General features: G+C 48.7%; 1 protein-coding gene across 1 annotated transcript; it reads right to left on the reverse strand.

The window, feature by feature from the left end:
• Nucleotides 1-8194: 8194 nt before the first annotated feature.
• On the reverse strand, nucleotides 8195-11499 carry LOC8033750 (mediator of RNA polymerase II transcription subunit 24). The gene has a single exon (XM_002405716.4). The coding sequence runs from the start codon at nucleotides 11317-11319 to the stop codon at nucleotides 8296-8298; it is 3024 nt and encodes a 1007-aa protein (XP_002405760.2). The 5' UTR covers nucleotides 11320-11499; the 3' UTR covers nucleotides 8195-8295.
• Nucleotides 11500-11793: the final 294 nt, after the last annotated feature.

Genomic DNA, 11793 nt, shown 5'->3' on the forward strand with positions numbered 1-11793 from the left:
GTTTGCTGTACATTCAATACATTTTTTTTATTTGTGTTCCATGCAAATACTAGAAGATCGACTGGGTTAAAAGCATGGGAGTCGAATCAGTCATTATTCCGGTTCGATTCGGGTTTGGGTTTCTTTACATATGAGTTTAACACGGCGTCATCTTCATTAAAATAAACTAGGTCATCAGAAGCCATGCTGCGGAAACGGGGACAGCAAAACATATATATGCTTAAAGGAGCTGTGCAACAATTTCAGTGCTCTGCTCCAATAATTCGGGAGTTGGTGTCTCGATTTTTCTGAAATAAAAAAAAAAAAAAAAAAAAAACTTTTGCTTGCATGTTCTAATTTTTATTTTAAAAATGAACAAAGATTGAGGTTTTCGGCACCTTTCAACTCCTTCACCATCTTCCGAGTCACGTGCGCTGTGACGTCAATGGGGGACGTGCGGGGTTACGGTGAATCTCTCTCTCTATGCTTCGTTTCAGCTTCCGTCCGAGCGCAGCCAAAGCTACGTGTGGCCGGAGCCAATCACACGCCGGCAATGGGTCCCGCGATCTCGCCTGCACTTTTGTATCACTCCGCTGCGCCGCTGGTCGCCCGCGCCGCCCGCGCTCGCTGTGTATTTCGTCTGCTACGGGTGTATCAACAATATCGTCTGCTACAAGTTTAAAAAGTGCCCTTTCACGTTCTGAAACTTAGTCACAGGGGATGTCAGTACGTAGGCTGGCCGCTGGCATCTGTGTCCGAGCTTTCCGCTTGTTCGGCATAGTTTCGAGTTGTAAGTACACGTTGCAAGGTCCCCGATGACCCGGCCGTTGATGTTTCCTTGTATTGTTTGGATATACCAGGGATCGAGGCGCAGTCCTTTCCACCAGCTTCTCGGCGTTCAATGTGATCGGCAGGTAAAGGGGTGCCCTGATTTCGCCGCGTATCTGAATTGCAGTGGCCCGGACGCTTTGCTTGTTTACAATGCATTCGCGGTACGACGCGGCCGGATCGAGTCTCCTGCCGAATTTGAAAGTAGACATTCAACACGATCTCTCGCGCCTGACGCCCAAACTTGCCTTTGCGAAAGGGCGTTTTGAAGCGACTCGGTGAGGAAAGCAGCGAAGCACATGATTCGGCGATTACGGGAACGAAATCACACAGAAAAACCGAGCGCTGCAGCCGTGTTGCCAGAGGATATACATGTTTTCACCAAACCACATGCATTTACATATATTAATAGAAACATAAACTTCAAAGATTTGATTCCTTTACTTGCAAATCATTCTCAGCAGTACACATCTGGAAGATTGTGCAGTTTTTATGCACAAAGCAGTTATTTTAAAAGAAATTACTTTTGTGAACTACTTTGTGGTGCGTAGGAATGCTCTTCTTGAAGTTGCGAACCGTCCCTCAGCCTTTGGCTGCGCTCGGACGGAAGCTGAAACGAAGTATACACCTTTCCAAAAAACACTCGACCCCAGGGGCCACAAACCGTTTTCGAGCCCAGTCACTGAGTTTGAGGCTAGACTCTCACCGGCGTCCCTCCTAACCCTAACCGAGTGGACTGTGATTTCAATAGGCGCAGCCTGCGTAGGCGCAGTTTCAAACGCTGCTGGCGGCTAAATTATCGCTTTTTCCCGCAATATTTTGTGTTTCATTGTGCATGTATTTTCCCGAGGGCATTGAGAAAGCATTGTGCCACACTAAAAAAAAAAAAAAAAAAAAAAAAAAAAAAACTGTAAACTGTTTTTGTTGGGTACGCGCGCGACAGAACGAGTGCGACTGGAATGTATAGTTCTATAGTCAGTTACAGGTTAAGAAGGTAGCGGCAAATGCCCCTCAAAGGGAATCAGATATCCCTCCGCCACCTTTGCATCCAATAGCGTCCCACCGTTTCCGTGACGTCGCGGACAACGCGCGAGGAGGGTCTCGGCTTTCTCTACATATTTGCTTTATTTTTCGACTTTGACTTAGCATTGTGGAAGCCACGAGAGGGAGATTAGAGTTTTCCCCCACCGACGGAAACAAATACGACTTTCGGGGATTAGCTTCCCCCCCGATGGATACAAAGGCTGCTTTCAGGGGATCGGTTCCCTCTCCGATGAATACAAAGGTCGCTTTCTTAAAAAGTGGGATCGGAGACAAGTGGGAATCCATTGAAGCGGAACAAGGAGCGTTTCCAGTGAACTCTTCTTTCGACTGCGGAGAGATTTGAAACGGGCGGATCACACTTGTGGGAGGAGCTTCTCCTACCTTCTTGACTTGTAACCGACTATAGTTATTTGTTTTTTTGTTACGATCAGTTTTGACGACGCCGCGGGATTCGCCGCATGTGAAGCGAAAAGCGCTTTGCTGTCAAAAATAAATTGCAACAGAAGACGGCCGAAAGGCATGCATTTTTCACGCTCACAACTAACGTGTTTACCGATGGACAGGACACGGACGTGCAATTGAGGAAGTGGTAACATTAGAACAATATATCGTACATACCACACGATGCAGCGTTATCCAAAAAGAATTTATTTGAGAAAGATCTCAAATAACACAGTCACAGTCGACGACAGTCACATCTTGACGATCGGACGGAATCCGAGATGACTTCGTTTGGGGCACGTTCCGGGGAGAGCTTCCTTTTTTTCACAACCGCACCAAGGCAAAGAAACAAACGTGACTGACCCGTTTCTCACCCCAACCCGGGCAACTATTTTTGGAGATGACTGAGGATTCTACGCGGATTATCTCTGGGAGGGGGGAGAACAATGTTCGCAAAATCGCGTCGAGGGTCGTTCGACGTCCTTCACCTGCTTCGTTTCCCGTGAGTGTCGAGTAGAAAAGCTTGAATGACAGGCACTTACCAGCCTTATTTCTCACAATGGAAGATAACACAAGAAGGGTAGGCAGCACGCATAAAAAAAATGAAGTGGAAACTTTCAAGAACGCGAGAAAACGTCGAATGCAAAACGGCTAAAATGCATGTAGAGAACCGCGCTGAGCGGGTCTTCACAGTCCCAGAGAGTGGCAGAAAACTTCTAGCTGATAGAGGGCGCGAGAGTCGCACCAGCCGCATCAGCATCAGCAACATGGCGGCGGCCTAGGCGCGTTTTTTGGAAAGGTGTATAGACCCATCAGCGAGCAGCGAGAACTCACCCGCTCGCGAGCGTGCACGTGACCACGTGCTTGCGCAGCGGTGTTGGCGCAGCGCGATCAACATGGCTAAAAGAGGAAAGTCTCATCCGGGTCCGGCCATCCCCGTTCGGATCTGCCCCCGTCCCGCTCTGGCTTCTGGCGGCTGTTCGCAGTAGCAGATAGAGCTGACGGTTATGTTGATCTCGGATAGATGGCGCCACTAAAAGTCCCGATAATAAAAGTTTTGTCGTTGATACCAGGTTTTTGACGCATTTATGTTTATGTTGGGATGACATAATGAAAAAATTACCTTTTATCGAGCAGGTATTTGCACAACTTCCTATCCTTTTACAAGTACCCCCATTGACGTCATGCCGCGTGGTTCTCATGGCCGCCGCTCGAGGCTGGAGGTCGGGAAATATTCTAACTTTTGCCTCGCAATTACGCGGCGGAATCGCAACATTTCGAACCAAGGAGATGCGTTTTCTGTCCTTTGTGACATGACGTCAATGGGGTAGCGCTTGTACCTTCAGTTTGTTTTTCACCTTCGCGCTATTTATTTCCGGAATGCATATCCAACTAGCCCACCTTAATATTTTAAACAATATCAAAAGCAGAAGATGCAAATTCTTTCAGTTAAAATCGTTGCACTGCTCCTTTAATTTCATTTTGTGATCCATAATTTTTTAACACCAACACCGTTCTATGAAAATTACGTGGTTATACAGGCGCTTGGAAACAGCACCAAAGTATAGTACTCACAGGTAAAGTCAATCAGACAGCACGCACACCGTACAAGCAAGCTACCCACAAAAACACATTGGTTCACTGCTGTTTAGATAAGAGTTTAGACTGCCAGAGTATGGCGACGTTCTATACTCTGTTTCACCTTATGATGTACCGCAGGAAAGGCTAGAAGCGCGAGCTCCTGGCTCTGGGACACATCTCGGCTATGAGCTCGCGCTTCTAGCCTTCGCTGCGGTACAACATAAGGTGAAACGAAGTATACCTACTGTAGATGCTCATCCAGAGCTCATCCAGATTGAAACTATACCCGCGCTGCACGCCCGAACAACTTGCTCGAACGACTGTGTTGAAGAGAAAAACAGTGAAGGCCAGTCGAAAAACGATAAAAAAACAAGACATAAAAATACAACAGGCGACTTGCTGTTTCTAAAAAACGCACGTACAAAAATTGTTTTCTTCAAGCAACGTCAGCTTTGGGCGACTGTCGTCCAGGCGACCGACGCCGCAGTGTCGCGCTTCGCGGCTTCGCCTCTGGTGCCTCCAGATGCGGAACAAACGCGCCGACGGCCGTCAACTTTTTGTTTTTACTTTGATGGTCAGCTAGAAAAGTAAAGAAAAGAAAAAAATGAACGACGTTTTGCAACTTCCCGTAATGCCGATTTAGAGCGCAGCTCTTGAGGAGGAGGAGGGGAGGGTACTGAGGGGAGTGTATGCCCCTCTTCCTCATTCATACCCTCTCTTCCTCATCATAACGAAACGTCACCGTGCCGAAAAGTCCGCGCGGTGCATTATGGGAAACGTCCCATAACGCACCGCGGTGACGTTTCGGCAAGCTGCTGAAACGTCACCGTTGTGCATTATAGGACGTTTACCATAATGCACCGCGCGGTTACGCCGACGGCGACGCCGCTCAAGCCGGAGATGTTGCGCTCTAACACACACACGCACGCACACACGCGCGCGCATATGCACACACGCACACACAAAGAATGGCTCTTAGCCTCTTACCGCGATGGACGCTACGATCTACACGAGTCAATCCGTAGCTCGTAGCTGGTCTCGTGACTTCGCGTTCCCTGCGTCGCTCCGCCCACTCGGAAGGGCACGTGACACCCTCCGAGCTATGAATTAGCTCCGGTGGCTCGTAGCGTCCCTTGTGGTCCATCCTCCACACCGGCATGCCGACGTCAATTCGTGCTGTACATAGACGTGCAATATACTTTTTCTTGTTGTTGCATTATTATTTAGCTGTCTCTGCCGCCTGTTTAGTCAAAACTGAGCCACATGTCGCCACTTCGCGCCGCCACCCGCAAGAAGGTGCGGCTCACATTTTGTTACGCCGAACCGTTTTCAATGAACTGGTAACCGCCACATGAGACTACGGTTCTGTTCCGGCTCGGGTTCAATATCCAGTGTTTGATTTCGGTTACAGTTTTGATCCGGTTCAGTTAAAAATAATGGTTTTGATCCGGTGTTCGGTTCGGGTTTGGTTCGACACCCTGACTAAAAGCTGCATGCTAATCGCGCATGATTACAATAGCCGCTTTGTCGCGTCTCGCGGCGCCATGAACGACATCTTGTCCGTCTACCGTTTGGTTGCTTCACCGAGGGCGCGCCATTTTCATCCTCGAAGGAGCATAATTGCCAGTGAGACGATGAATCCGTCAATCTCCTGCAGTGCAATGATGCTGTTTCAAGAGCCACTTATCACGGGGTAGCAAATTGCTAGATGTTTATGTGGCGCCCTCGTATGGTTACCTTCCGTGACGTCATTAGATTGTAAACAACAAGCTCGATGGTGTTTGTAATCAGCATTCTGGAAACCTGAAATCATAACGGTCTCAGAGCAACACAGCCAACACCCTCAAAAATGAAGTTCTGACATTCCTCTTATTTCCGTCGATGAGACATCATTTGCTGACGTTATAGTCAGCATTCGACCAATTGTGGTAGCGACACTTTCGATCGCTCACGTCGCCCTAAATGGAAATCGACACAGCTCGCAGAAGAACCGAGCCCATTCCGTTCCCATTCCATTCTCCCCAGCTGCCTCATTCCATACCATTCTATTCGGGGGTCGCGAAAGTGCGGAATGATTCCGGAATCCGGAGTGGCAGCTCCTCAACACTGGCGGGCGGTGTGGTTTTCCCGTTTCGGGAGTTCGGTTTTGCGTCGGCCCGCCGAGCAACGAGACGGCGATGATCTTCCGGACCCTTCATCAACCTGTGAACGTTCTACTGGACTTCGGGTGCAGCAGTTCTTTTTCTAAACCTTTCCTTTTTTTTTTTTTTTTTGTCATCGGTGGATTTTGGTTTCCGGCTGCATTTGTGATGCGAGCGGTGTGTTGTTCCGCTGTGTCTTAAAAAAAGGAGTGTTTGCTTTTTTTCAAAAATACGAAAGATTTAGACAAAAAGGGCGGACAGGACAAACATCAACAACAAAGATGTTTGTCCTGTCCGCCCTTTTTTTCTAACCCTTTCGTATTTTTGAATCTATTACCAACGCGCTCAATCCAAGTTAGCTTTTTGTTCTTCGTGGCCACGGTGCCCGAAGTTTTGTTGAGCCTTATTTTTAGGTAAAACGCGTGTATGCGTTTTTTTTTTTTTTATGTGTTTAATGTTTTGTGTTTATTTCTGCGTGTCATCGTCTTCTTCGGTCGACTTCACACCTGGCGTGCACCTGTCTCTTTCCACCGGTCCGAATCTAGCATTTCTCTTCTTTTTGAGTAATTGATCGTTTCTCAAACGAAATTTTGCTTTCACTTATATTAATTTTTCCATCCGTGACACCACAAAGATACATAACTACTTTCCGTGCTTTTGCAGTTAGTTCGTTTTCGTAAAAAAAATCTTTGTAGTAACTGCCTTGCTCCATCATTATGTTTTTAAAGAGATGAGGCAGTAGTAGGTGATGATACCACAGCAATATATACTAATCAGGGATTATTGATATATAGGTTATAATTTTATATTAGTATCTTCGCGGGGTTCTGAATCGTGCCGCGTTCCCGCGCTTGCACATGCAAACCGCCAAGATGCTCATGTAACACACACACACGCGTGCGCGCGCGAGAAAGAGTAATTTTTTAATTATTTTGGTCTAGTCATATGCGTCGTGTTGTTGTTCACAATATATAATCCTTTTCTACACGGGCACCTGCACCTCCGTCCTGGGTCGCGGAACTTCCGGTATGCGGAAGTTCCGCGACCCAGGAACTTTTAACTTTTCAAATTTGGCGCCCATAACGGTGATCTTTTGGATGCGGTAGACTGGGGAGCAGGTCTCGAGTCAGCTACCGCCATCTGTTAGTAGAGTTTTAAATCTCCTTGGCTGAATTATGGTTAGATTCTTCGAATTGGGCGGCATTTCGCGCCCCCTACCCAGCGTTTGATTACAAACCTATTCAAGGGGAGACTCGGCCAGAATGGCAATGATCCTGGACTCGTTGCTCCTGTATTTTGAGAACAGGAGCCTGGAGTCGACGTTCTGAGCCCGGTCGTTCCTTCATGACAAAGATTGCCTCAGGGCCTGTTCTCTCCTCGAACCACGCCTAGGGCGACCGTTCGAATGTCTCCTGCAAAAAACGTTTACTACTCATGATGGAACTGCAAGCTCTGGAATCGACCTTCGGTCTTTCTGCTGTCACCAGCAGCTATTCCAGTATGCAAACAAATGCCGGTACGACATATCCCTGGCTTGTTCTAAGAAGTCCAGGCTGAATGAGGAGTTCTAAAACATGACTCATTTCATACTTCCTATGGCAAGTCTTCCAGTATTCACGCTAGTATCGAGCTATACAAAAACTCGTTCCATTGGCTGGAGATGCAACGTTGCAATATTAAATGGTAGACAGACGGCAATGGTAGTACATTAAATAAAGTGTGGGCCAGGGTTGAATTCAATGATCCCCACTAGGGGTCTGGATGGCGTATTGAGAAAACAGGTATGAAGCAGACAGTAGCAAGCGGCTTGTCCCGCAAGTGAGTGCTTGACAGGCTCTTCCGAGTGCTGTTTCGAACAGTTCTCAGGGAGCTGAACTTTTTCTTGTCATCTCAAGAGAGCCTGCTTGTTGTGCAGAAACAGTACATGCAGACTCTAGTAGACCCCTGGAAAGCTAAATATCTTTAGATTCTAGTTGAACAAGCGTGCACATGTCTTACATTCAAATGCCTTATTCTTGGGATTTAGTTCAAAACGGGATTATTGAAACCGAAAAGCATCAAACTTCTGGTGGCCTCACTTGCGCTAGGCTTGGAGAGCAGCTATGCACCATCCAGTCCCCCTATAGCAGAGATAAGCGGTTCAAGTTTTGTAATTATGACAGAAATGAAGACTAAAAATACCCCAGCCTGAAATTGTATTAAGCTGCGAGCACAAGACAAAAAATCAGTCACAGAGAGAACACGATCCAATGCAAGTTCAATCCAGCAGAAAGAAAGTCAATCAAGTGGTGTAGTTCCTCAATGTGCGAGCAATCTGGAGCTGGCAAGTGGCCCTCGCAGCCACCTTGCGTGCCCTCGACGTCTGGAGACTGCTCAGGGCCAGGACGAGCTGGTGAGACATCAGATGGGGCATGCTTCGCACCAGCTGAGGAACCAAGCCAAGCGGTGCAAACTGGAGCACCCTGTGTGCCTCGTCTCCAGCACACAGCACCACCTGCTCAAACAGAAGCAGCGGAAACACCGACCGCTGGCTGATCACTGAATCGGACGCAATAACCATCAGCAGCCGCATCGTGTCCACAACTGCCTTGCTCAGGGGGTCCAGGGAGCGGTAGTTCTCTTCCGAGTGGCACTGCAGTGCAAACGGGGTGTCGTCCAAAAGCTCGGAGTCATTGAGTCCCCTCCTCATTTTGTTGGGGCGCACGCGCTTAGACTCGTCCATGGCTTCTTCGAGCTCCATGTCCCAGTGCGGGCGTTTATGGCCTCCCCGCTGCGTGCCGACAGATGGCTGGCTCGTCCTGACCTGCAAGGCTGCAAAGGTTGTGAGGACAGTGAGTCTTGCCAGCGCAGAGCCTCGTGGCTCGGTAAGGCTGTCCTGTCTAGTCTCCCAGAGGAGGTAGCTGGGAAGGACTTGAGTCAGGAGTGCCAGAGCGCACTGCTCTATGTCGATGTGGAACAGTCCGAAGGAGAGGTCAATGGCACGGTGCAGGTCTTCCAGGTGGTCGTGCTTCAGGGCTTGGCGCACCAGTGTGTCACAGAACCACTGGGGTCCTCCGACGCACATCAAGGTGTCCAGACTCTGAATAGCACGCAGGTCAATCCAGCCCCGAGCGTGGGCAGCCGAGAAGACGGAGTCCATGATTTCCCAGAGCGGTGTTTTGTTTGTTAAGCCATGTGAGATGACCAAGGGGCCTTTAAGCTTCGACTGTTGCGGAGGATGCAGGTCATACATCATCTTCTTTACAATGTTTGTCATGAGCAGCGATCGTTCCTTGTACAAGGAATGTGGCTCCTGCGGGATTGGACGTTCACCGCCTCCCTCGGAGTTCCCTGAAGCATCTGTGGATAATGGAGTCATGAAGTGCTGTAGCATATTCATTGGCTTCAGCTGTTCCTGGTGATGCAGGACATTGATGTAGCTGCATAACCAAGCTGAGATGCACACGGGTAGGCAGCATATGCGACTCTTGACATTGTCGAGGATCATCTTTACACTGTCTGTCGAGATAGCACCGTGTTCCCAAGCAACCAAAATCTCCTTTATCGCCATTGGTATGTTCACGCACACCTCGTGCCACTTGACCTGGTTAGTCATGAAGTCATTGTCATTATTCATGAGCTGGGCCAGCAACAGATCTACTTTGGCAGGGTCACAGCCAGCCAGCATTTTCTCGGGGCAGTTGTAGCGCCCACCCTCAGCTAGGCACTCGGGAACCCATGTTGTAAAGAATGAGTCCCTTGTTTCTTCGTTGAAAACTACAGAATGAATTCCATAATTCTGCACAATGTGGCAGAGCATCAAAAATGTAATGTCGAACAGCAAGGTCCGAGTCTGGGCATTCCTGGTGGTTTCTCCGCTGATCTGCTTGTTGTACTCGTTGAATTTGATAAGCTTTTTCACAAAACTATTCAGCTTCCCTGTTGCTGCAGCAGCAGAGAGGATCAGCTCAAAGCTTCTCCCTGTGATCATGTGGCACAAGATCCCAAGCAAGCCATCTTGGTTCTTGGAGTAGTCTGCATCCAATGACTTGAGGATGCTCGTGACAGTTGGCTCTGCCTTCAGGATGAGCGTAGCTCCAGCCTGCGATGTTTGTGGACCTTGCCTAGCCAGGTTTTGCTTCTGAGTGTTGGCCTGCCTGCGATGCATTAGGGCTTTGGCTTGGGCTTCAGTCAGAAGCTCTACTTTCTGAAGCTCATTCAGAAGGTATTGCAAGCAATCACAATGACACTTGGAATCTGTCAGATCGAGCAATGGGGTGTAGTTGAGGAGTTGCATGAGACCGGCTTCTAACTCTTCCTCCCACTGTCGGTCGTCCTTTCGGGCACTGTGGATCTTCAGCAACAGCTGTGGAACCTTCAGAAATGTGAAGGCAGGCCACTTTAAGTCTTCACTGCTTCCGTTGGCAAGTCCCATGAAACAGGCTCGGATGATCTCACAGTAGAGCTCTGCCGAGGATAGGTTCAGAAGCTTCTTCATGAGTAGAAGATGATCAACACTTGCCTGAATGTCACTTGCTGGGTTCAGCACAGCTTCAATGGCAACGTTGGCATTCAGACTGCAAACGAGGGGCTGTTTTGGCACACGGCCGCTGACGCACGACGACAACGAAATATGCGGCATATCATCCACTAGCCTGACCAGGTTAAGTGCACATTCGAGGGTGTCCTTCGAAATGTTGAATCCCTGCGACTGGCTCAGTTTGGTTTCTAACTCTTGCTGCTTCTGCACAAGCTGCGAATACACTGCTGAATCCTCGTGCTTTCCGATGTACAACAGGGACTTGAGGAAAGTCGATTCGCTGAAAAAGCAGAGCGTCTCGCAAGCCTTCTCCAGGATAAGGCCGTGTTCTGTGCTCTGCTTCAGCTCCACGATCTTGCTGATGGAATGGCACATGCACATGTAAAGCCAATGGGTGACGCTGACGATCGCCTTGCACAGGGCAATACACTCTTCCTCGTTGCCGTGACAGGTGACTTTAGCTTGGATGCTGTACAACAGCTGCAGCAGACTTAAAATGCACGGCGGCTTAAAGAAAGACTGGAACCTGCCGATGCTGGAGAGCACGGCTCCGTAGGAGACCACTTGCGCGCTCAGGCAATGTGTCAGGTAGGAAAGGAACAAGTTGTTCGGCCCAGGGCCAACCAGCGCTTCCTGAAGGATGCAGTCCGCCAGGTCGTACACATCGCCACTCACGCCGCGAGGAAGAACGTTCTTGATGTTGATGCCCCATCTCACGTCCGTCCACCGTTCTCTCCAAGCTTGGAGCAGGAGCGACTTGATGCTGCTCGTCTTGCTGGTATCCATGGCCGTCCCCTGCTTTCGCTACTAAATTTTCTCTCGATGGGGATGAGAAATGTGGGACTACCGGCCGCGGGACACAGCAAACATTGCAAACAAGATCAGGAGGGCCGCCATGTTGGCGTCCCTTGCGTCCATTTTGTCAATTTACTCGCGATTCGTGAAGCTGCCGTGTGAGGGCGGAGAGGGCAAGCGGAAGTCGGCAGCCATGAAACTTCCGAACACGGCGCGCAGTTTCGGTTTCGTTTTTATTCACTTGCGGCCGTCTCACAGGTGCGGCAACTCAAGATAGACGTCATTTTTTTTTTTTTGTATAAAATAGCCTAAAAATAATATATGTCAGTTTAAATCTAGCAACCTGCGTGTAAAACAAATAACGGCGCAGCTAAACATTTACCACCCCTCCCCCTCCCAAAAAAAAAAAAAATGTAGGAACGGAATTACTTGTAATTCCTTACATTTATCAGTAGTTAAGTAACG

The sequence above is a fragment of the Ixodes scapularis genome, unplaced genomic scaffold (assembly GCF_016920785.2).
Source record: "Ixodes scapularis isolate PalLabHiFi unplaced genomic scaffold, ASM1692078v2 PGA_scaffold2__306_contigs__length_199485367, whole genome shotgun sequence".
Lineage (NCBI taxonomy): Eukaryota > Metazoa > Arthropoda > Arachnida > Ixodida > Ixodidae > Ixodes > Ixodes scapularis.

What these genes read in the sequence shown, in the direction of transcription:
- LOC8033750 (XM_002405716.4), bottom strand. Translation starts at nt 11,319, where the DNA reads ATGGATACCAGCAAGACGAGCAGCATCAAGTCGCTCCTGCTCCAAGCT.